We start from the raw sequence: 22421 nt of genomic DNA, 5'->3' as shown, positions 1-22421 counted from the left end.
AGTATTCACAGATGCTTAATGGTGCGTTGCTGACATCCAGAGGCCAATGTTAAATATGGTCAACTCATTTTGTTTACAAATTATACCGAAATGGACTTACAATAAAATAAATAACATTTTTCTCTTGGAATTATCATTATTTAATTTTTTGTTTTTTTCTATGTGTAGTTGTAATAAGGGACAAAGGCCTTTAAGCATAATAGGTTTTGTTTTGTGTAGCGAAGGACAATGGGAATAACCTTCAGCAAAAGAATTGTTCAATAGTAACATTATTTTTGAATGATTTTGTATATGAACATACATTTTAGCATTTTTATTATTTTAATAGTTAAGGGCTACTATATTAAAAATTTCAGTAAACAAATATGATCCTCAGAGGTACATTGTTCTTAACCCGACAGTTCATTGCAGTGCTGTTAAATGTAAAATATTACAGTCGAATGAAAAAAAAGGAGTGTCTCTCACAGGATCCAGGAGAGTAGGCTCATATGGTAGCAAAAATGAGTTTATATTTTCCTTACCTGTAGTAGTTGACGCTTACATGACTTAAGAGGATTTTCAATCCCGACAGTGAAAATACAGATGTAGCAGCTCTCACTCGCTGCAGCTCCCCTGATGCCCCAGCAGCTACCCCCAGCTCCCCCCTAGCCCTGCCCGTCTCCATGAAGTGCACCACCACCGCATTGATGGGGACGCGCGCGCGTCCTCATCAGATGGAGCGCCTCACCACCGCTGATCGCCAGCTAAGGGAATCTGGCGATTCCCAGCACTGGCTGAGAGGCGTTCCATCTGTATAGGCAGTTCAGTATTCAATACCAGACCGGCCTCCCTATGGAAGCAAGTCTGTATTGTCGAAAACGGCTTTACACCGATCCCCGGACTGTACGACACTTGATAGCCGGAACATTGAATTCCGGCTGTCGAGTTACAGTTGGAAAACACCTAAACGGCCCTGGAGTGCAACTGTTGGGACGTTCTGACAGTCGGAACTCCGGATTGAATACCCCCCTAAAGCCGCAATGGGGTGGGGGGGGGGGTTAGGGGTTGCAAACCCTGGGTGCTAGATGTGATACCCATGCGTGCATGCGAGATGGGATACAGAGCAGAGCCAAATTATTGCCTTGCTCTGGGTAACAAAATCCTAGTTTTGGCCCTGATATGAAACTAATTCCACCACAACACTGGTTACAGTTATTCTGCTTCTTGTAATATGCCCTTGAACATTTTCATCCCAAGACCCCTGTGGCCCTTAATTTCGGATCTGTAATGTGATCATGGACTATTTTTAGTACTGTAAATGCCTTTGTGTATGAATATAACAATCCAAAAAGTGTTTTGTTTTTTTTGGCATCCGCTTGCTTCATACTTTACTATCCAAGTGGACATAGAGTTAGATTATAATAGAGTTCCGAGCATAGCGAGAAACCATGCCCGAAGCATGGCGAGCACAGCCAGCCATGTGAAGGGACACTGTGAACATCCACAGTGTCCACAGGTACCCCTGTGACATTTGGCATCAGAAAAACATGAAAAACTCGTTTCTACCTTGCTAATGTTGACCACGTTCCCGTCGATCGTTCACAGGCATTGATGTCCCATCACTGTCAACCAAGTTTAGGCATCTAACTATACGCTTTTGACTACTAGTGATAGATTATGGTATTGTCAACCTAAACATGGCCGATCCTATATCCCAGGACTGTGGATTATATATACCAGATGTGAGACTGCCTGCTTACTGGTGTAATGCATTTCTCTGTCATATGCCATACTTCATCTGTTGTATTTAGCCCTATAGGATAGTTGGGGGGTTGTAGTTATGATTAAGTTATATAAGTCCTCCCGTGTCAGGAATCGGCCTCTTAAAGGGACAGGTGAGAGTTATGCCCAATAATTGGTAGACATAGAGAAGCAGAGAGGATAAGTTAAAAGAGAACAGGTGATGACCAGATAGGGATTCAGATTTTCATTTTAGGCTTTTGTTCATTTTCATCCTCAGTCCCATGTTACCATTACTCCAGCCCTGACTTCAGAGTATGATTTTTACAAAATGATGCCAAGGAATTAACGTATACTCTACAATATAGTAGTCCAGTAGACCTATAAAACATAAGCATAGAAGTTTTTCTGGTACTTGTTTCCTAGCACGGCCACTCCGATTTGCATCGGGGTGATCATGTCGGAAAAATCGCGTCGGTCGCACGATTTTTACATTGAATCAAATGTGAATAGGGTCCCTGGGACCCTATTTTACATTGGATTCAATGTAAAGTATTCCCCCAGACCCCCAATTTTACCCCCTCAACGCCACCCCACGATTGACGCCAACCCGAAGCGTGGCGAGCGCAGCGAGCCTGCGAGGGGCGGCAATGTGCTTCCTCTGACTTTTTCATACCCCTACTATCCACGTCGGCGTGGAGTTGAGAATATAAAGTGTGGCGAGCGCAGCGAGCCACCGAGCCCGAATCGTGGCGAGCGCACGCGTATAACTTCACAGGTATACGCGTCCCCTCGCGGGGCTAGCTTCCGCTCGCCACGCTCCGGGCTCGGTGGCTCGCTGCGCTCGGCACACTTTATATTCTCAACTCCACGCCGACGTGGATAGTAGGGGTATGAAAAGGTCGGAGGATGCGCACCGCCGCCCCTCGCGGGCTCGCTGCGCTCGCCATGCTTCGGGTTGGTGTCAATCGTGGGGTGACACTCACAATGGGGTTGCGTAACCCATGACGGGGCCATATACAATGTGAAATGGGTCATATTGGCCCATTTCACATTGTTTCCTATGTAAAATGGACTTAATCAAGTCCATCTCATCTTGTGCCATTATTATGGCACAAGATCGATGCGATGCTCCCGATTTCAATGTTAAAAATATTTTAACATTGAAGCCTATGGCAAAATCGCGGGCATCGCGTCGGTCGCATCGGGGGCCATGTTAATGCACGCGACCGACGCGATGCCCCCGATTTTGCCTTTGCCGGCAAAATGGACCTGATTTCAAAGGAAATCGGGTCCATCGCGGGCATCGTGTACCTTAACTTTAAGGTACACGATGCCCGCGATTGTGGCCGTGCTAGGAAACAAGTACCGTTTTTCTTCTGTCAGTGGTGTATATCTATATTGGGTAAAGGTTGTGAGGTGCACACGGGACTAGGGGCCGACATCGAACACCATGCACCCATTACGTCTATACTAACTGTACATGGCTGCATTATTTTTACACTGCAATTTAGATTTCAGTTTCAACACACCCCACCCAAATGTAAATCTCTCTGCACATGTTACATACATCTGCCTCACCTGCAGTGCACATGGTTTTGCCCATTTTGAGAACAAATTTGTACTGCGGTCAGATCTGAATAAGGGCCTAAGGTAGATATATCAGGTTTTGAGAGGCAACAAGTAATTGTCCTGCTGTCATAAGCATTAATAATGTTAAAGTATATACTTTGTATGCAAATATTTCCAGCAGTGTGATATAATAATTAAATATGTGAAATGTCTATTGTTACAGTACAGCAAAATGACTATCACCTGAATACCTTGGTAAAGATCTGTCTGCAGCACTTAAACATTGACTTTATTTCAAAAATATATTATGAGTGAGACCAATTTGTATTGTGTACAATTCAAGTATAACTGCTTAATATCATTACATATTATAAGAATGGAAAGCCCTCTGGGTATTTTTACTTCATACCTTCAAAGTAACAAGCACTAACACTATGGGAGAGACAGGGACATTTAACAGCGACGAGGGCCTGTGTGCAAACTTAAGCTGGGCCCCCTCCACTTCATGGCAATGTGCCAGAGTCTACTGCATAGGCCCAGGTCTCTAGAAACATGGCGCCCGCCATGTTTTGGAGACTAATTTCACTACTGCGCATAAGCAGTGGCAATTTTGGCTGCGTTTTTTTCCACGGATGCATAGCCCTGCGCAGTACTCCAGAAAGGTAAGTAATAACAAATAGGTGCAGTGTGTCTGAGGGGCCCGTGTGCACTGCACACATTGCACCCATTACAGAAACGTCTATGGGGGAGATGTATCAAAGCTTGGAGGAAAGGGACAGTGGACAAAGATCTTGTAACAACAAATCCGCTTCTAATCCTCATTTTTCAAGCACTACCTGTATAATGACATAAATTGATTGGTCGGTACTTTATTTCTCTCTTAAGCTTTATAAATCTCCCCTGACAGAGTTGTCATTGGGTGTGGTGACACCCGGTGTGCACTTTACATTAAAAACCCCAACCCCTGCCACACTGGTCTGGCCACCTGAAAAGGGGATATGGCCTAATTGGAAGGAGGCATGGCCACGCAGGGACCCAGAGACTTGGCCGGCTGCAGCGCTGGTTCTTTGTCTGTGACAGGAGTCAAGTGCTGCAGGAGAGTATCACACTGCAGCATCCAGCTCCTGTCACTACAGAAAAACCAGCACTTTGGTGTAATCCATTTTGATGGTGACACCTGGGAGCAGGACGCACTCCGTACCCGACTAGTGATGCCACTGACCTCTGATATTTGATATTGATCATGACATAGAAATTTTATAACTGACAAGTTACCATTTCTTGCCCAAAGATAAACCAATTATGTGTCTTCTGCTCTAAAGACCCATACACCCTAGACAATATCATTAACGAATTATATCGTCAACGATTTCCTTTGAACTCCTGGGCGAACAAAATAGCACATACATACTGAACGATATTGTTAATGGGATCATTTAGTGGCGTCATCCTGTCCCCGCTGCTTACATGAGGTCAAGAATGAGGTCAAGTTAAGTGTACATACTGGACGATATTACAACTGATATAGCTCAGAAGGGCCAAAATGAGCAATATAATTTGTAATATTGCATAGTGTGTATGGGGCTTTATGAGAAGAACACTATCACGTCAGCAACTTGGCTTTCAAACCCTGTAAAATCAGTTCCATGTGTCACATTGGGGCAGATGTACTGTATTAAGCCAGGTGAAGTAATAAAGTGGAAATACATAATGCACCAGCCAATCAACTGTCATTTTTGCACGTGTGCACTGCAGGTGGGGCAGATTTAACCTGCAGACATTTGGGTGGGGTGTGTTGAAACTGATATCTATATTTCAGTGTATAAAATAAAGCAGTCAGTATTTACCCTGCACAGAAACAAAATAATTAACCCAAATATAACTCTCTCTGCACATGTTACATCTGCCCCACCTGCAGTGCACATGTTTTTGTCCATTAAAGAACAAGTTTGCTTTTGCAAACCAACCTGAATCACCCCACAAAATGTGCTCTGCAAACCAACCTGAGCAAATTATTTCACTTGATTCTGTGAGGAGACCTGCAAAACATTCACTGTGTGGGCTCCTGAGGACCGACTTTGAGAACCTGTGTTATATAGGATTCTTTTTTTTTATTATTATTATTATTTTTCATGACTGTAATTCAAATTTTAGTAACTGAAAATTCTGAAGTCGTTCCGTCCTCAGTTTAATCGCAAAACAATCTAGAATGTTTGCCAGTAAGTATATACAAGAAAACTGCCTTAATGAAAACATTCCTTGAGCATTATTTACATTATTTAATCTTAACCATGATGACGTTAAACAGTAACACGGGTACAATAGTGTTTCAGCGTACAGGGCAGTGTCCCTTTGTTCAGCTGATGAAACTCCACAAGCTGTGTGAGATCCGTAAATCTTGTGTGTCCTTCATCTAATGTATAAAACAGATGATCTCCATCTTCTATCTGCAGGACAGATGGGAAAATGCAGCAGTTAATTACAGACAATTTCTGTGTTAGTTCCCTAAACTTTGCCTTAAAATGTTAAGTTTAATGATAAGGCCAATGACAATAAGATTATTGCAAAATAGTCTTACAGTCTTGGCTGCTGTCTTGTGATGGGAAGTATGAATATATTTAATTTGTTTCTAACGTATCTACTTATGTGGTGGCGGATTTATCTAACATGTACTGTACATGAGTTTGGAAAGCTATTGGTACTTATGTAATATCTGGGCTCCCGTTTTTCTTATGAGACCGCGTCCGCTCGCCACGCTTCGGGCACGGTGGCTCGCTGCGCTCGCCACACTATATAAAATCAACTCCATGCATAGTTGGATAGTTTGGGTATCAAAAAATGGGGTGCATTTAACATGGGAGCCCAGATAATACATAAGTACCAAGCTATTAGAATGCTCATCTTAGTCATACCCCTTTCGCATAGCACCTAATTACCGGGTTCATGCCGGTTTCTTGCCGGTAATTGGTGCGATGTGAAAGGGGTTACCAGTTACAGCAAACCGGTAGCAACATAACATGGCAATACAAACTAGTAAAAATAAGGGGTTCTTACTGGTTCGTTGCCGTGTAGCTTTGCGGTGTGAACGGGCTTCCTGTTCACACTATGGAGGTGGCAGTGCTTGGAGCAGCACCAGCTAATTGCTACATCCACCCCCGCCCCCAATGATGCTTAGCCACTCAACCCCGCGCCTGCATGACATCAGGGAACCGGCAAAATTGCCGGTTCGCTGATGCGATGTGAACAGACCAAAATACAGGGTCGTACCAGGACTGAACTGTTTCAAAGTCATTCAAGTGCATTTGTGGTCTGAAAGCGGTATCAGTAAACCCCATAATGTCTAGTGGTGTGAACACCCTAAACAAACATCATGGTTAAACCGGGTGTCAAATATCTAGTCTTATCTTTGCAATTCTCTGGCAGCCCATTTCAGGTCAGCATGAATTTCACTGAGCCCTATATACTATTTATTAATCTCACAGTGGCCAACATTTGTAATGTTTCCTGTGACACTACAAGTGCACAATTCTAGCCTTTTTTTACTGCGAAAAACCACCGGTCAGGGGTGCCAGGAACCAACCATAATGTATTTAGAAGTATATGTATCACAATTCACCTTTAAAATAATATCTTCACACAAACCTCCACAGTAACTCTTGTTAGGAAGTGCTAAGAGTCCATCCAGGTAAAAACTATAAGCAGAGTGATTGATTACTAATTTTTCAACTGCTGCACTGCTCCGCAGAAGTACGCTGCTAGGGTTCTAAAATTTGTTACCACTGTGCTCACTTTAATCTATAGTTTTGGGCTCAGGCAGTTCTGGTCTCTGCTGGGTGACCTAGATGCAGCTCGGACAGTGACCTTTGTCACTCACAGCACATAGCTTAACCGCCGGCCCAGTGCTGCTTTTCCCTCCCCACTGCTTTTGGGTGGGTTGTGGAATACCTAGATGTTGCTGGCGAGGTGGCTTGCCTCCAGTGCGATGGGAGGCCGCTGTATGGTGGCAGCAGGCTGGATATACCTATCTCTCTTGAACCACTTGGTAGAAATTGGACAAATGGCAACCTTGAAAAATCTGTACTTGACACAGCGAAATGCGTTGGTGGAGATGTGCTCATCCGCGCTTTTATTTACCCAGAGACCTTGATCCAACTGTCGTCCAAACCCCCAGTCTACAGCTTCATTTGGGAGCAATAATGCAGGTGAACTCTACTCACACCTGCTAAACAATCACAGTGGATGCCATCTGTCCTATTTCTACCAACTAGTTCAGGGGAGATAGGTATATCTGCAACCATACAGCAAACTACCATCTTACCGGAGGCAAGCCACCTCACCAGCAACATCAAGGTATTCCACAATCCACCCAAAAGCCATTTGGAGGATTCCTCCCATCACTGGGACTAATATACATACTGGACAATTAAGGATATGAGGTCACATGTGACTATAACAAATCTCAATTTGTGCACCTTTTATCAATTTTCTTTTTGTCATTATTATTTTTATTTATTTCATAGTTATATTTGCAAACAAAAATTGGTACTTGTTTCCTAGCACGGCGCCACCGATTTTCATTGTATGGCATCGGGTCTGTGAAATCGGGTCGCATCGCATGCGACCAGATCGCATGCGATGCGACACAATTATACCCGATTTTTAATTGTATACCCACCCTGATGAGTAATTAGTATGTAAAATGACCCCCCATTGTTAACACCACGCCACGATTAACGGCAACCCGAAGCGTGGCAAGCGGTGGCGGTACGCGTCCTCCGACCTTTTCATACCCCCACTATCCACGTCGGAGTGGAGTCGATTTTATATAGTGTGGCGAGCGCATACTAATTAAGCATCATGGTGGGTATACAATAAAAAAATCAGGTCTGGGGGGGGGGGGCATTTAACATTGTAATCAGCCATCAGGGTGGCTGTACAATGTCAAATCGGGTGTAATCGCGTCACATTGCATCGCATGCAACTGTAATGGACGCGATTTTAAAATTGTATGGGAAGATCTTAAAACCCTAAAATCGGGTCTGATCGGGTCCCATCGCATACCTTATGTTACCTTAAGTTATGGCATGGCGCCCGACGGGCGCCATGCTCGGAAACAAGTACCCAAAAATTATATATTTAATTAAAAACTCAATAATATATCTAAGAGTGCAGCAAAACCATTCCTATTTCTATATACCTGTGTTTGAATCAGACAGGAAATAATTGGCAGGTACTTTATCTCTCCCCAAGACTTCATCTGACAATGAGTAATTTATAGACTCACTGTACTGGCCATGTGTCTTTATGCATACATTTGGTTTATTGAAAGCCATCATCATCATCATCGTGTACTTGCACCTGTCCCATACTAAGGTTTGATGCAAGCTGTGGGGTAGATGTATGAAGCATGGGTGGGGGAGGAGAAGTGATAAAGTGCTTTGTACTTCATCACCGGCCAATAAGCTCCTGACTGTTAAGTTACAGGCTGGGTTTAAAAAGGGAGAGTTTGGAGCTGATTGGCCGGTGCTAAAGTACCAGGCACTTTATCACTTCTCCTCCTTGATCACTGCTTCATACATTTACCCCTGTGTGTCTTATTTCTGAGCATGTGCAGTATGTCCCAATATTTCAATTCATTTATAAACAAGTAAGCTGGCAAATGTAATGCACATTACTTACTGGAACAATCTGAAAGTGTTTTATCTTCTGTCCATAACACATAGAAAGTACGAATGATTTTGGAGTACTTTGGCTGTCCCGGACCAAAAAAACTCTAGAAGAAAAAAATGAAATAAAAACAGATTAAGGTCCAAATGTAATAGGATGTGAGAATCAGAAAGTGAGAGATTTTGGGAGAGTTTTCATATTTTTTTTAATGCTGCAATCATTTACACTGAAAATACAGGTTCATTTTGCCATGTAATTGCTTTCTACTTTAAAAAAATGGGGAACTCCCAAAATCTCTCACTTTCTGATTTTCATACCTTATAACATTTGGCTCTAAATGTGTGTTAGTAGCAAAGGGGTCTATGCACTAAGTATTGTTAGAAGCTGGAGGGTTGGTACTAAGGGCCTGATTCTGGTTCACTTGCAAACGCAAATTCTCTCTCCAATGGACAAAACCCATGTGCACTGTGGTGTGGGGGGTGGGGGAGGGGGGAGACACAGATGTAATATGTGGAGAGAGTTAGATTTGGGTGTTATTTTGTTTCAGTGCAGAGTAAATACTGGCTGCTTTATTTTTACACTGCAATATGCATATCAGTTTGCAGTACAAACCCCACACAAATCTTACTTTCTTTGCACATGCAGGGCAGGCGACAGGGGGGGTCAAGGGGGACAAGTGTGACGGGCCCCAGAGATCTGAAGGGCCCCAGAGTTTCCATACCCCGGCACGGCCACTGCCTGTACTAGCTGGCCTGTCAGTGACCCTTACAGCCCTTCCGTCTACTGTGCACCATCTGTTTTTGGCTATCTGACTGACACACTGTGTGCCACTGCCGTCTACTGTGTGTGCACCCTGCCACTTGGCGCACAGAGCCATCTACTCTGTGTGTGCACACGGCCTGGGGCCGCAGGCGCACAGCCGAACCGACCACTGGTGCTGTGGCCTCAGTCTCTGGCTCCTGTACTTTTACTGCGCATGTGCAGGTCGTCTCTTCCGCACTCTGTGAAAGACCTGCCTTGCCTGCTTGTAGTGCTCAGCATTCTTTTGTGAAAGTGACAGGCCAGCAGCAGCCGGAGCCAGCAGGAAGCAGCAGCCAGGAGCCAAGCCAGCAGGACAGAACGAGAGAAGTCCGCACCTGAAAGCAGGATCTGGAGCAGCAAAAGGTTAAATGAGGCTCATGCATTGCATTGTGTGGATTTGGGATTAGGTGGGGGGCCCCAGAAATATCATTGTACAGGGCCCTAAGATTTCTGTTGCCGGTCCTGTGCACATGTTACATCTGCCCCACCTGCAGTGCAGATGGTTTTGTCCATTAGAGAGATACTTTGCTTTAGCAAGTGAATTAGGATCAGGCCCTAAGTACATAGGTCCCACAATATCTTACAAGTGAATAAAGACTGATGGAGACAAAACAAAGCAGAGTTGTGGGGTTTAGGTAGATACTATATAGGGCAGTATTTGCTGGATTTTGTTTTTCAAGTTTTTAGTCTAAACTACTAAGTAGTAAATCTAATTTCAAAATCTAAATTTGAGGTATAACAAGACACCAATTTTTTTATATTCTTAGTATACTTAGCACTTGGAACTGAAAATATGAACTGTATCCCATTACTTTTTCTTCAACATAGTAGTGCACTAGTTCATTTTTGATCCACAGTAGCAACTTATTTCACAATGCACTACCCTGTGCCCTGAGTTCACATTATGTCACATTGTAGTCCTGCCACATCACATTACGCCACAATGTAGTGCCCCAATTCCTTTAATACCACACTTTAGTGCCTCCAGTTTATATTATGCCACACTATGTTACCTCCAATTCTCACTGCACTACATTACAGTGTCCCATCTCATTTCCTGACACAGTACGGTGCTCAACTTCATTTTACTCTGCATTGCAGTGCCTTACTTAATTTTACATCACATTGCAGTGCCCTACAGGAGGAAATCAGTGTGGCTGTTTACTGAGAGGGAGAGACAAAAGCATGATATATATATATATATATATATATATATATATATATATATATATATATATATATATATATATATATATATATATATATATAAATAAAGCAGGCAGGTCCACACTCCCAATAAGGATAATAAGCAACGGTGGGGTGCTTCACTTAAGGTACCACACGTGTACCATGTATAAGTCTGACGGCCAATCGTGAGATAAATCAGCCGAGAGAGCACACTTCAATAGTTCAACAGAGATAAGTGGTTTAATACATCACCATCACAGCATATAATAGGTCGACGTTTCGGACTGGACACAGTCCTTTATCAAGACAGGCATCAATGCGACACAACAGCTCAGCAACAGTGCAGGAGGCAGTGTGGTGTGCTGTGCCTGGGGCGCCCCTTAAATTAGTGACCTTTATTAGGGGTGCCCCAGGCACACCACACTGCCTCCTGCACTGTTGCTGAGCTGTTGTGTCGCATTGATGCCTGTCTGACCTATTATATGCTGTGATGATAATGTATTAAACCACTTATCTCTGTTGAACTATTGGAGTGTGCTCTCTCGGCTGATTTATCTCACGATTGGCCCTCAGACTTATATATATATACATATATATATATATATATATATATATCCTTTTTGAGACTGGCACTCCGCACGGCTGTTCAGGGGCTACTTTGCCCGGTTGCCTTCCTGGTCCACTCAGGAACAGAAATAGCAAGAATCTCGCCCCTAATGTTTCATCCCTATTGATCAGAAGCTATTGCACACAAATTTTATATTCGCATTTTGCTGAATATATAGGGGGGGTGTAATCCCGGATGCTATTTTCGATGGGGGAAATAGCAGTCGCCTATTCAATGCTGTCTTTCCGAACAGCATTGAATAGGCAAATCGACAGAACGGGCCCAACTTTTAAAAGCAGTCGGGCCCGTTTTGTTGTTAATGCCCGTGAATTGTCATGGTCACGGCCGAATCTCGACAATCCATGGCCGTTTACGTGGTCACGCCCCCTTTTTGACGATCACCAACGGGACATTGAATCACGTCTGGCAATATGCGGTCGAACACAACAAAAACGGGCCAGGGTCACGGCTGGACAGATTGACAGTCATGACCCGGGACTTCATACCCCCTATAGACTATGAACTGAGACTAGGATTTTCAATTCATTCTGCTTGCGACTTGGGCAGGACTGTGAACTCTTAAACCCAAATTCCAGGTGAGAAACGTGCAAATTCATTGCCAAATGTAGAACAGTTTTGAAATGGTCATTGATCTTTTTTACAAAGCCCTATAACAATATATTCATGTTTTTGTACTTATCAGGCTAGTTTTTTATGTATTGGTCGAAAGATAAAGCTAGAATTCAATAGTACTATATAGCAGTTAGAAAGCTTTCAGAAAAATCAGATGGGATTTATAAATAGAACTCTTCTGGCTTAGAAGTAGAAGGATATAATACTGAAAAGTATGATTATGCTTTCAAAGAAACTTCAATGGCTTTGGTATTGATTCATCTCTATAGGTCCAAACTGTCAGGTTTGTGTAGTACACCAGCTGGTTTGGTCCACATGAGAGCTGAACTTCAAAATGTCTCTCTGATCCAGAAATGAAAACATTAACTCCGACTGTAAAGTATACTGTATTATCCACCAATGGAGTTTAACAAAAAAAATTCTATTTCTGAGTACTTAAAAAAGCCTTTAAAATATATTGGTAAAATGCACAGCATAAATTGGATATGTAAGACTGTCAAAGTGCAAAAGCATAAACTTAGTGTAACAACCACAAGGAAAAATAACCTTACCCATTTACAAGTCCTTGCTGAAGTATCATTCTCTGAGATTCATCTCTTGATATATTGTGGTGGAACCAAGGTTGTGACAAATGGACAGCTAAACACATAAAAATCAGCTACTAATAAATAAGCCATGAAATAGATTACATATGCTTTATAAAAACAATAGCCAACCTTTGTACAATGTATTGATTGACTAAATAAAAACACTTTAGGTCATGTGTGCTATAACCTGTAAAAGCCAATTAGGTATACACTTTCTATATAATTATACCTGATTGACTGCCAAATTGTGCTGCTTTTTTTTATTATTATATTTTTCTTTACAATTTCCTAAAAGTATATTTTGATTTCAAAATTTATGAGCAGAGTTACGGAATATGTTTCAAGGTCCTTTAAAAATAAATTTTGTCATTTACTGTATGATTTCTACCTCTTTTACACCCACCACAGTTCCCGGGTTATTGCAGAATCGAATGAGGCTGGGCTACAGTGTAAATGGGCCCCTTAAAATAATGGGGTCCAAAGACCCAGCAATCCAACCCAGGAAAAGTGCTGCATTGAACACGTGTTCAGGGGCAATGTTAAAAAGTAACCCTCGGTCATCTGAGCCGGTACCCGTTTACATCAATTGGGGGAGCACATACATCCCGACCACAGCATCCTGCAATCAGTACGGAGGTTGGAACAGGGCATGCAGCTTCTGCTGAGCTGGGGAGGAGGTGACTGGATGCCTGTGTCATACTTGCCTACCTGACCCTCTCCATGAGGGAGAAAATGCTCTGTTCCTGGACTTCCTTGGTAATGTATGATTGCCATCACCTGTGGAGAAACACCTTTCTTATCAATTACCCAGCTCACCACAGGTGATGGCAATCATACATTACCAGGGAAGTCCAGGAGCAGAGCATTTTCTCCCTCATGGAGAGGGTCAGGTGGGCAAGTATGGCCTGTGTGCGTCTATTCACCTCTATTGCTCTGTACACACGGTGCAATATGATTGCTGGCGATATATTGCTAGCAATATATCACCAGCAATCATGTTGCTCAGTGTCTTCTTTTCATCAGCAATGAAAAGGAGACACTGCTACAGGGGGTACAGAGACGAGACGAAGGCAGGAGGGAGGGAGAAGCGGCACGGGGCGGGCAGCTTTCATGGTATGGATCCGCCCTCCCCGTGATGTATGCTGGGGGCGGGGTGTATCGGGTACACACTAGCACCGGAGTTATTATCATGTTATTACACAGACATGCCCCCCGTACGTTCCGTGCACGCAGCAGCAGCAGCCGCCGCTGTGTATGTGTCACGGGGAAGGGGGGAAAAAGCAGCAGCGCTGATCTCTCTGGCGCTGACATCCTGCGACCAGCGACCATTAGGGAGTGCACACGGGAGCGCGCAGCTGGCGAGTTATCGCCAGCAGCACTCCAAATCCCTGGCAATATGGTCGCTCAGCGACCATATTCCCAGCGATTTCACCCAATATCGCCCCCGTGTGTACACACCTTAAGAGTCCTCTTTGTATACCTTGACAAAGGGGCGTGCCAGCCCCAAAACGTTGGGAATCAATTTGCACAATAGATTGAAATGTCCTTTGATTGCCACAGTCTGGATTAATTTCTTCACACTGTATAGTGCCACAGGTTCACCATTCAGACAGGACACAGCAGGCAGTTTCTGGTATTTGGGCATGTATTTAATGGCATACATGCCACATCTCCACTTTACAGCAACATAAGGTGTTTACAAACAAACAACAGTATTTGTCTAGCAGCACTTCTTGTGCACGGTACCTCACTGCCTCCGGGCACTGGCAGTCCAAGTCATTGGCGATATAACACTTGTCCCTGCTCACTGGCTCCTATCGAGCATTAGTGCCTTGTGCACCAAACTGAATAATGTTTAAATCCCTTTCCTTTCTCCTGCAATCAGCCCAGTTCCCACCTGTGGCTGTGCAGGTCTGAAAACGTGGACTGGAGCCGTATGTTTGGGAGCCCACCAATCAATCCCCCAAACGCACATCAGAGACCCATTCCTGGCTTTGCAGTGAACCAGGTTCTGTTACCTGACTGCAAAGCACTCTCTCTCTCTCTGATGCTGGATGGCTCCTTAACCCTTTACAGGGCAGTTGTGACCAGGGAAAAACATCACTCTCTGGTGAAACTTACGCTGTTTCATCAAAATAATTACACACATATAGATAGATAGACAGATAAATAGATACTAATTCTGATTTTAACTACAAATGTATTGTTACAAGCTTACCCAAGTTCATTGTAGAGCTCTGAGAAGTTGTGGGGCTGCCATGTGAACTACTACGTCCACAGCTCTTCCTCTGTAGAAAGAAAGAAAGAAATAACTACAAGTACGAGGCTATATAAATACTCTATTCTGTAGTTCGTGTGTTCATTAATGTTTATTTATGTGACATACAGATGGAGCCGGGCTCAACTTTGCAGGGGCCCCCGCCAGCCACCAGCTCCCACCAGGGGGAATGCGCGCACGAGACGCCCGTGCCCCCCGGGGCGACGGAGCTCCCCTGAGTTCCCGTCGCCTTGCCGCTCCGTTTTGCCGTTCCCCCAACCTCCCCGCACCCCCCCCCCCAACCCTGCCAGTCTCCCTGAAACGGAGATGGGCAGGGTCCTGGCACCCTGCCGCCGAGAGCCTGGGACGCGCATGCATGTGAGACGCACGTGCATCTCAGTTTAATGGCGTCCCTGTCCGCCGGCGCTCACCAGAGGGGGCATTCTGGCGGGTGCCAAGCAAGGACAAGGGGCGCTATATCTGTAGGGGCCAATTCAGACTCGTTTGTTTTGGTCTGAATTCGGCCCATTTTCGATTGTGGGGGGGGGGCTGCACATGCACGAACATGCACATGTGCAAACAGCCTTCAGAAAGTAGCCCTGTGAGGGGCGGGCAGGGAGCTGGAGCAGGGGAGTGCCCAGCATTTTATGGGCGTCCTTATAAAAACACTGTGCATTCCCCTGAGACTTAGGGGGTTATTCTGGTTGATTTGCTAAGTCCACCAAACCCCTGCCTTGTGAATGGTGGCTGCCACCCATTCGCAGCGTGTGTTTACACGCACTGGCTGCAAATGGATGTTTGACACAAAAATCCAATAACAGCCTGCGGGGGAACACCCAAATCATTCTATGGTCACTGACCATCGAATGATGTGGAAGGCACACGCATATCTAAGGTTGCTCTTAGCAACCTTAGATATGCATGCAAATTCCGAAGGAAGTGGGCGGGCAGCTGACATCCGGTGATGTCAGCTACCTGGCCCTGGTGGCCACGTCTCTGGGCGATTTCCATGGGAACGCCCAGCGTTCCCGGTACCTTTCCAACCACCCCCCTCCCCCACCTGCAATGTTGGGTGCGTGCACCCGGCGAAAAATCTGTTCGCCGTGGACGTACGCACCCGGCGCATGCACATGTGCAGAAATGCGCATTTCAAAAACATCACGATCGCATGCAAACTCGCATCCGAGCGTATGGACATGAATAAGGTCTTTACTTTTTTAGAGCGAAGGCTGAAGAAATCATGATTTCTCCTCCTTTCGGCCGCATGCGAGGGGATGTACACATCCCCTCGCGATTATACGCAGCCTAGCGATCAAGCCTGAATCAGGCCCATCATGCTGACATCAGTTGGATACACTGTACCATAATCTGCATGTTTTAAGCATTTGTTACATAAACCTGGAGGCAGTTGATACACAGTAATCTGGCCCTGCGACCTTACACTGATACGCTTCTTGTAAACAACTTTCTCTGCTTGATCTTGGAATAAGATATTAGCCATTAAATTTGTCAGAAACACAGCTTACACCAATATAGCCAACACAAGTAACATAATCTGTGCGACACTCTCTAGCCTTGTACCTTATCGTACAGGAGAACAGACGTTATCAGACAGTACCCAGAGCAATGTAGATATCATACACACCCGCCATAACAATCCTTCTTGTAGAGCAATAGACAACACTTCTGTGGGATTCTCAATAACTCTGCTTTTATGGCCTGAGAAATCCATTGCTGCCAGTGAGTTTTCTGATATGCTCCTCTACACAGAATAGAAAAATATGTTATCAAAATAACTTCAGAAATGTGCATCCCTATCTATGCCATGCTCCATGCTCAAAACGGGATGCAGTTAAAATCCCGGCGGTCGGGATCCCGGCGTTCAGAATCCCGACGCCGGAATCCCGACCGCCGAAATGCCGACACATTCTCCCTCCTGGGGTGTCCACGACACCCCTGGAGGGAGAATAAATTAGTGTGCCGAGCGCAGCGAGGCACCGGGCCCGCTGCGTGGCGAGCGCAGCGAACCCGCAAGGGGGGGCGATCCACGTCCCCCCCTTGTCGGCATTTAGGCTGTCGGGATTCCGGCGTCGGGATTCTGAACGCCGGGATCCCGACCGCCGGGATTCAATACTGAATCCGCTCAAAACTTGGTATTTCATAAATGTAGATCTGTGACAGCTCAACCTTATTCATTAAACCCACAAAGATAATTTTATATTGTCTTGTGTTTCTTCAGAATTCAAGGCAGCATAAGTAAGGGCTAGATGAATCAAGCTTCTATAAGTGATAAAGTGGAGAGTGATAAATACCCAGCCAATCAGCTGTTACCTGTAATGTTACAGACTGGGGGCGGGATGTATTAATATACAACGCCGCCCCTCGCCGCTCAGCCACCGCGATGCGGCTAGCATCGGGGTGCGGTGACGGAGACCACTGCGATACCTGTAATGTGGTGTGCGGAGGTCTCCGTCACATCCGGGTGGCTGTCAGTGTCCCCGGCGTCTCCTCCTCCCCCTGAAGCCGGATGTCCTCCCGGCTGTGACACCTGCTGGGAGAGGAGGACGGGAGGGGGGGTCACGCGGGCAGCAGGCGGCAATAGAAGCCCATAGGGTGGCGATACCCTGCCCGGCGGAGACGGGGCGGACGGGTAATGGTACATAGGAAAATGCGGTAAAACCCCCGTTTTACCGCATTTTCCCTTTAGTACATCCCGCCCTTGGTTTGAAAAAAATGACAGGTACGAGCGGATTGGCTAGTTGTTTATCACTCTCCATTTTATATATTTTTGAAGCTTTGATACATCTGGCCCTAACGGAGAATGTCATTCACTTGATTTAATATCATTTATACAGTGTACAGTAATTTATCTCATTAGTGACAGGTCGGAATGCTGGGTTTGACATCATTATCTTATTGCCGACATTGTGATCATAGGTAACCTAACTACATCACGTCAAGACAGGAATCTCAGGAACTCAGAAAGTAACATTTTCAATCTGCCATATTTCTCTGTACAGTGTAAAGAAGTGTGCGAAATAAAGAGAGAATGTCAGGGAGAGAGTGTGTGCCATTGAGAGCGATAGAGAGCGACACTGTCAAGGAGAGGTAGAGAAAGAGACAGTGTCAAAGAGCAAAATGAGAGAGAGTTTGTGTCAGGGAGAGAGGAGGGGAAAAGAGAAGGGAGGGAGGGGGAGTGAGCAGGAGAAATATTACCAGGATAGGTAGGACGGACATAGACAGATGGACTGGGGAAGGGCATTGATGGACAGAGCGCCATATGGGTGCATAGATTGATGGACGGACAAACAGGGCATATATCGATGTAAGCAGAAGGGGCATAGATGTGCAATACATGTATCCAGGGGCAGATTGGGAACTTAAAGTGACCTGGGACCAAAAAAATCTGTGAAAGTTGCCCCATGTAAGTGAGACCTGTGTAAGTGAGACCAAATAAACTGTAGGAGTCGCCTAAGTGCAGGTGGACTTGAGAAGACTGCGACCTGCAGGGAGGGTGGGGTGAGGGGGATAGCAGGCACACACAAATTGTAGCACAGGGTCAGACTGTCACCTACAGGTGATCGCAGGCACATGCAGGAGATCACAGGGAGGGGGCAGGCAGTCACTTGGGGGGGATGTCAGACACACGTAGAACGTAGCAAAGAGGCAGGCTGACATTTGCCTGGGGGAGGGGGTCGCAGGCAGTGTGGTGCAAAGGATGAGGGAAAGTAGCAGCATCTGCCCCCACCCCCATATGGTTAACTGTGTGGGAGCCATCCTGTTGGCCTTGCAACGGGAAGGAGTGTGCCGCAAGTGGCTGTCCATCTGTCTCTGTGTGTTGACTGCTGGGGAAAAGCGCTGATTATGTGACCCTCCGAGTCTGCTACAGTACATGATGGAGGAACCTCAGAGCACCGGCTGGTAACGCAATCCCCGTGAGCGTCCGGCAATTTCAAAAGTCACCTACAGCACCCTCTATTGTGGCGCTCTACACAGCCAGCGGCCCGGCCCTATCCCACCTCCCTCTTTTCTGGGATGGGTCACTGTCAGACGGACTCCTTACACGGTGCTGCATTGCAGCACACCACCTCCTTAAAAAAATTAAAGGAAAAACATTCAGAAGGGTGCAGGGTATTGTCCGCAGGGGCCTAGGGCCCCCCAGTGACCGGGCCCCATAGCAATTGCATCCCCTGCACCCTCCATAATTACACCACTGCCTATTTCCAACAGTAATCTGAGTTAAATGCATGAGTTTGCAGATACACAGTCATTTTACAGTAATAAAGAATACAGAGTCCTCTCTGATGTCCTATACCTCATCCCCAGGGTCTTTGATCCCTAATCCACACTGACACCTGTAATTAACAGCCCAAGGAGAGCAGTCCTGATAATTCACTTCCTTCCCCAGAGAATAGTTACCATGTAATGAGCTGTAAACTCACATTTGTAGTAGGGTGGGATAACATAAAAGCTTTCTGCAACTCACGTGGCCAAAACTCCCAGCCAGATGTTATTGTACATACAACTCACCCAGTGTAGTAGGGTCTGAGTTCTAAACTCACAACAAAAAGCTTAACAAAATATTGTGAGTAAATGGGCCAGCTTCTGATAGGTGAGTTTGACAGAAATTGCCTGCAAAGATCAGTGAGTTCTGTGCATACTCATGTGAGTTAAAGTTAAGTTAGAGAGAGAGATTAATGAGAGAGGAGAGAGGTGAGACAGAGAGACAGAGGAGGAGTGAGAGATGGTTAAGAAAAATAGAGGGGATCACGGAGATAGAGGAGAATAGGGGGATAGAGGAGAATAAAGGGTGAGGTAGATTGTTTGCAGGGCCTTGGGGCCCACCAAGCCACTAGACCCACTGCGCATGGTTTTAGAGTCTACTGCAGGAATCAGGGAAATGGCGCGAAGGCCATTTTCTTGGCAACTGCTACACACACACGCACGCACACACTGTGCATGAGCAAATCTCCAGGAAAATGGGTGCTGTGTTATTTTCTCTGTGATTTTTGCCGGTGACCAGTGATCACAAGGGGGTGCGGGCTGCAGTTTGAATCTCCGGGACTCCTGAATTGACAGAATTGCTACTCCAACCAGAGGCAGAACAATGGAGTAATTTACCGCTGGGCTCCATGCCTGAAGGGGACACTGCCTCCATTGTCCCCCTTGCTAAGGAACCCGAAGCAGAGCACTGATCAGCAACACAGGCGCTCGTGCTCCGTGACCTGTACTCAATGGTCGGATCCCTCTGAGAAGCCAGCACAGTGCACCCATGAAGAAGTACAAGAGTATTGCTGACTCTTGAATGGGTTAGTGTCAGCAGAGCTCAGTTGGTGGGGACCAAGGACAGTGAAGGGGGGGGATTGACTGCTGCAGTGATCCATTGGTGGGGACTGGGGGCAGAGAAGTTGCAGTGATCTGTTCATCCATTTCACTGTGTTCTGCAAGCAGTTTTGGAACTCTCTATATTGTATGTACATTGTGTTTTTATTTTTCCCTGTTTTTTTTCCCAACTCCAGCCGCTGATGGCTGCCTTGGCGCTGTGCAGCATGGTGGGTATGTGTTCACTGTGTGATATTGTACTGTCCCTGCTTATATTGTTACCTACCTGGCTGATGCAATGACCAGTGGTGCCGCTGATGGCTACCTAGGCGCTGTGCAGCTCGGTGGGCATGTGTTCCCCGCATACAATGTCTCAATTTAATGTATGTATGTCATTCCCCTCCCCCCCCCCCCTCCCTGGTTGATGCTGCACTGTAAATCCACAAAAAATTCCTAGTGTGCGCAAGCATACATGGCCAATAAAGTTGATTCTATTCTTTTCTATTATGTATCATTTGCATACATGTTTTTTTTATTTGTTTCTAATTGCAAAACCAAAAATAAGATAGTTAAAAAATAACTTTTCTTCCAGCTATTTTTCTATTACAGATGGAGTATGTCCCATCCTTGCAGGGCATGGCGCTGGCGTCGCCAGCCGCCATCCCCCGTCAGCGCCATATCAATGGCGAGAAGGGGACGCGCGCACACGAGAGGCGCGCGCGTCCCCCTCCGTCGGCGCTTCCATCCGTTGCCCCGGGTCCCCGCCGGCTTGTCGGTGGTAACCCGGGGTCCCCGCCGCCTGCCCGCACCCCCCCCCCCTAACCCCCCCTAACCCTGTCCATCTCCCTGAGGCAGAGACGGACAGGGTCTCCTTCGCCCCGGCGACAGAGACTGAGACGCGCGTGCGCGTGAGACGTGTGCGCGTCTCAGTATAATGGATGGCGAGGCTGCTGGCGGATCGCCAGCGGGGACATTCTAATGATCCGCCAGCCAGGATGTACAGTGCTCCATCTGTATTTCAACAGAGATGTAGATGGTAACCCGACACTCGGGTAATACCGATGCCAGAGTCCCAACAGCTGACATCCTGAATGTAAGTATCAGGGGTAGGTAAGGATAAGACTGCTGGGGAGGGTTAGGCTGTGGGGAGTGGATCATAGGGTTAAGCTGTGGGAAGGGAGGGTTAGCATAAGACTGTAAGGAGACTGTGGGTTAAGGAGAAAGAGCAGAGAAAGTTAGAACACCTAGTCTAGAACAGCCGGGATCATGGCTGTTGGGATACCAGAGTCAGTCTTCTGACTGCCAGCCAGTGCTGGGATCCTTTACTCAACCAATTTAAACACTGTTCAGAGCATGAATTGTACCCCCTTATTAATGGCTCCCTGACAATTGTACATTTTCAGTAATTCATCTGCTAAAATTTACAGAAGTTACAAATAAGCCAAAACGATACAATATTACCATTGTATTCGTTCTCATATAGATATATATAGCAATACAGTATATACATACCATAGATGAAAAATTCTGAGAGCTTGTATCACTTGTTTGGTGAGGTCTTAAGTAATTTTGGTAAATCTGTTTTCCGTGCTGAAAATGAATATATATACTTAGTTAGTAAATACAATACTGTACATAAATGGTGTGAAAATAATGCTGCAAAGTAAGAATGCTTTCAATAATAGAAGTGGTAAAAGTTTATTTTTATCAATTAACATAATGCAAAGTGAATGAACAGAAGAGAAATCTCACTGAAATCAAGGTTTGGCCGATCGTCATTTGCCTTCAAAACAGCATTAATTCTTCTAGGTACACTTGCAAAATGTCAGGGATTTTGTAGGATTATAGTAAGGTGTATGACTAACCAAGCATACCTAACCGGTCCTAATTATAATCACTTTTATATGTAGGTTGAAACACAGTCATTAACTGAAATAAAAACATCTGTGTAGGAGGCTTACAACTGGGTGAGGAACAGCCAGTGCTCACTGCTGCCTGAGTCCCATATACCGGTTCAGAGCCATTCACACTGCATAAAAAACGGCTCTGAACCGTGTAGGACTCTGCT

The 22421-nt window shown here is 45.5% G+C and overlaps 1 protein-coding gene across 1 annotated transcript in view; it reads right to left on the bottom strand.

Moving 5' to 3' along the window:
* Window positions 1-5462: 5462 nt before the first annotated feature.
* GRB14 (growth factor receptor bound protein 14) overlaps window positions 5463-22421 on the bottom strand; it is an 80092-nt gene continuing 63133 nt past the window's right edge. Inside the window, exons 8-13 of the mRNA XM_083153929.1 lie at window positions 21866-21943; window positions 16677-16793; window positions 14993-15062; window positions 12739-12826; window positions 8971-9064; window positions 5463-5738 (exon numbers count right to left, since the gene is read on the bottom strand). Of these exons, the coding sequence (XP_083010055.1) occupies window positions 5592-5738; window positions 8971-9064; window positions 12739-12826; window positions 14993-15062; window positions 16677-16793; window positions 21866-21943 (594 nt within the window). The 3' untranslated portion in view covers window positions 5463-5591. The remainder of the gene's footprint in view (window positions 5739-8970; window positions 9065-12738; window positions 12827-14992; window positions 15063-16676; window positions 16794-21865; window positions 21944-22421) is intronic.

The sequence above is a fragment of the Crinia signifera genome, chromosome 7, assembly GCF_055691185.1.
Source record: "Crinia signifera chromosome 7, ASM5569118v1, whole genome shotgun sequence".
Taxonomy (NCBI): Eukaryota; Metazoa; Chordata; class Amphibia; order Anura; family Myobatrachidae; genus Crinia; species Crinia signifera.
The sequence above is the reverse complement of the archived record's forward strand: the minus strand, read 5'-3'. Positions and strand labels throughout refer to the sequence as shown.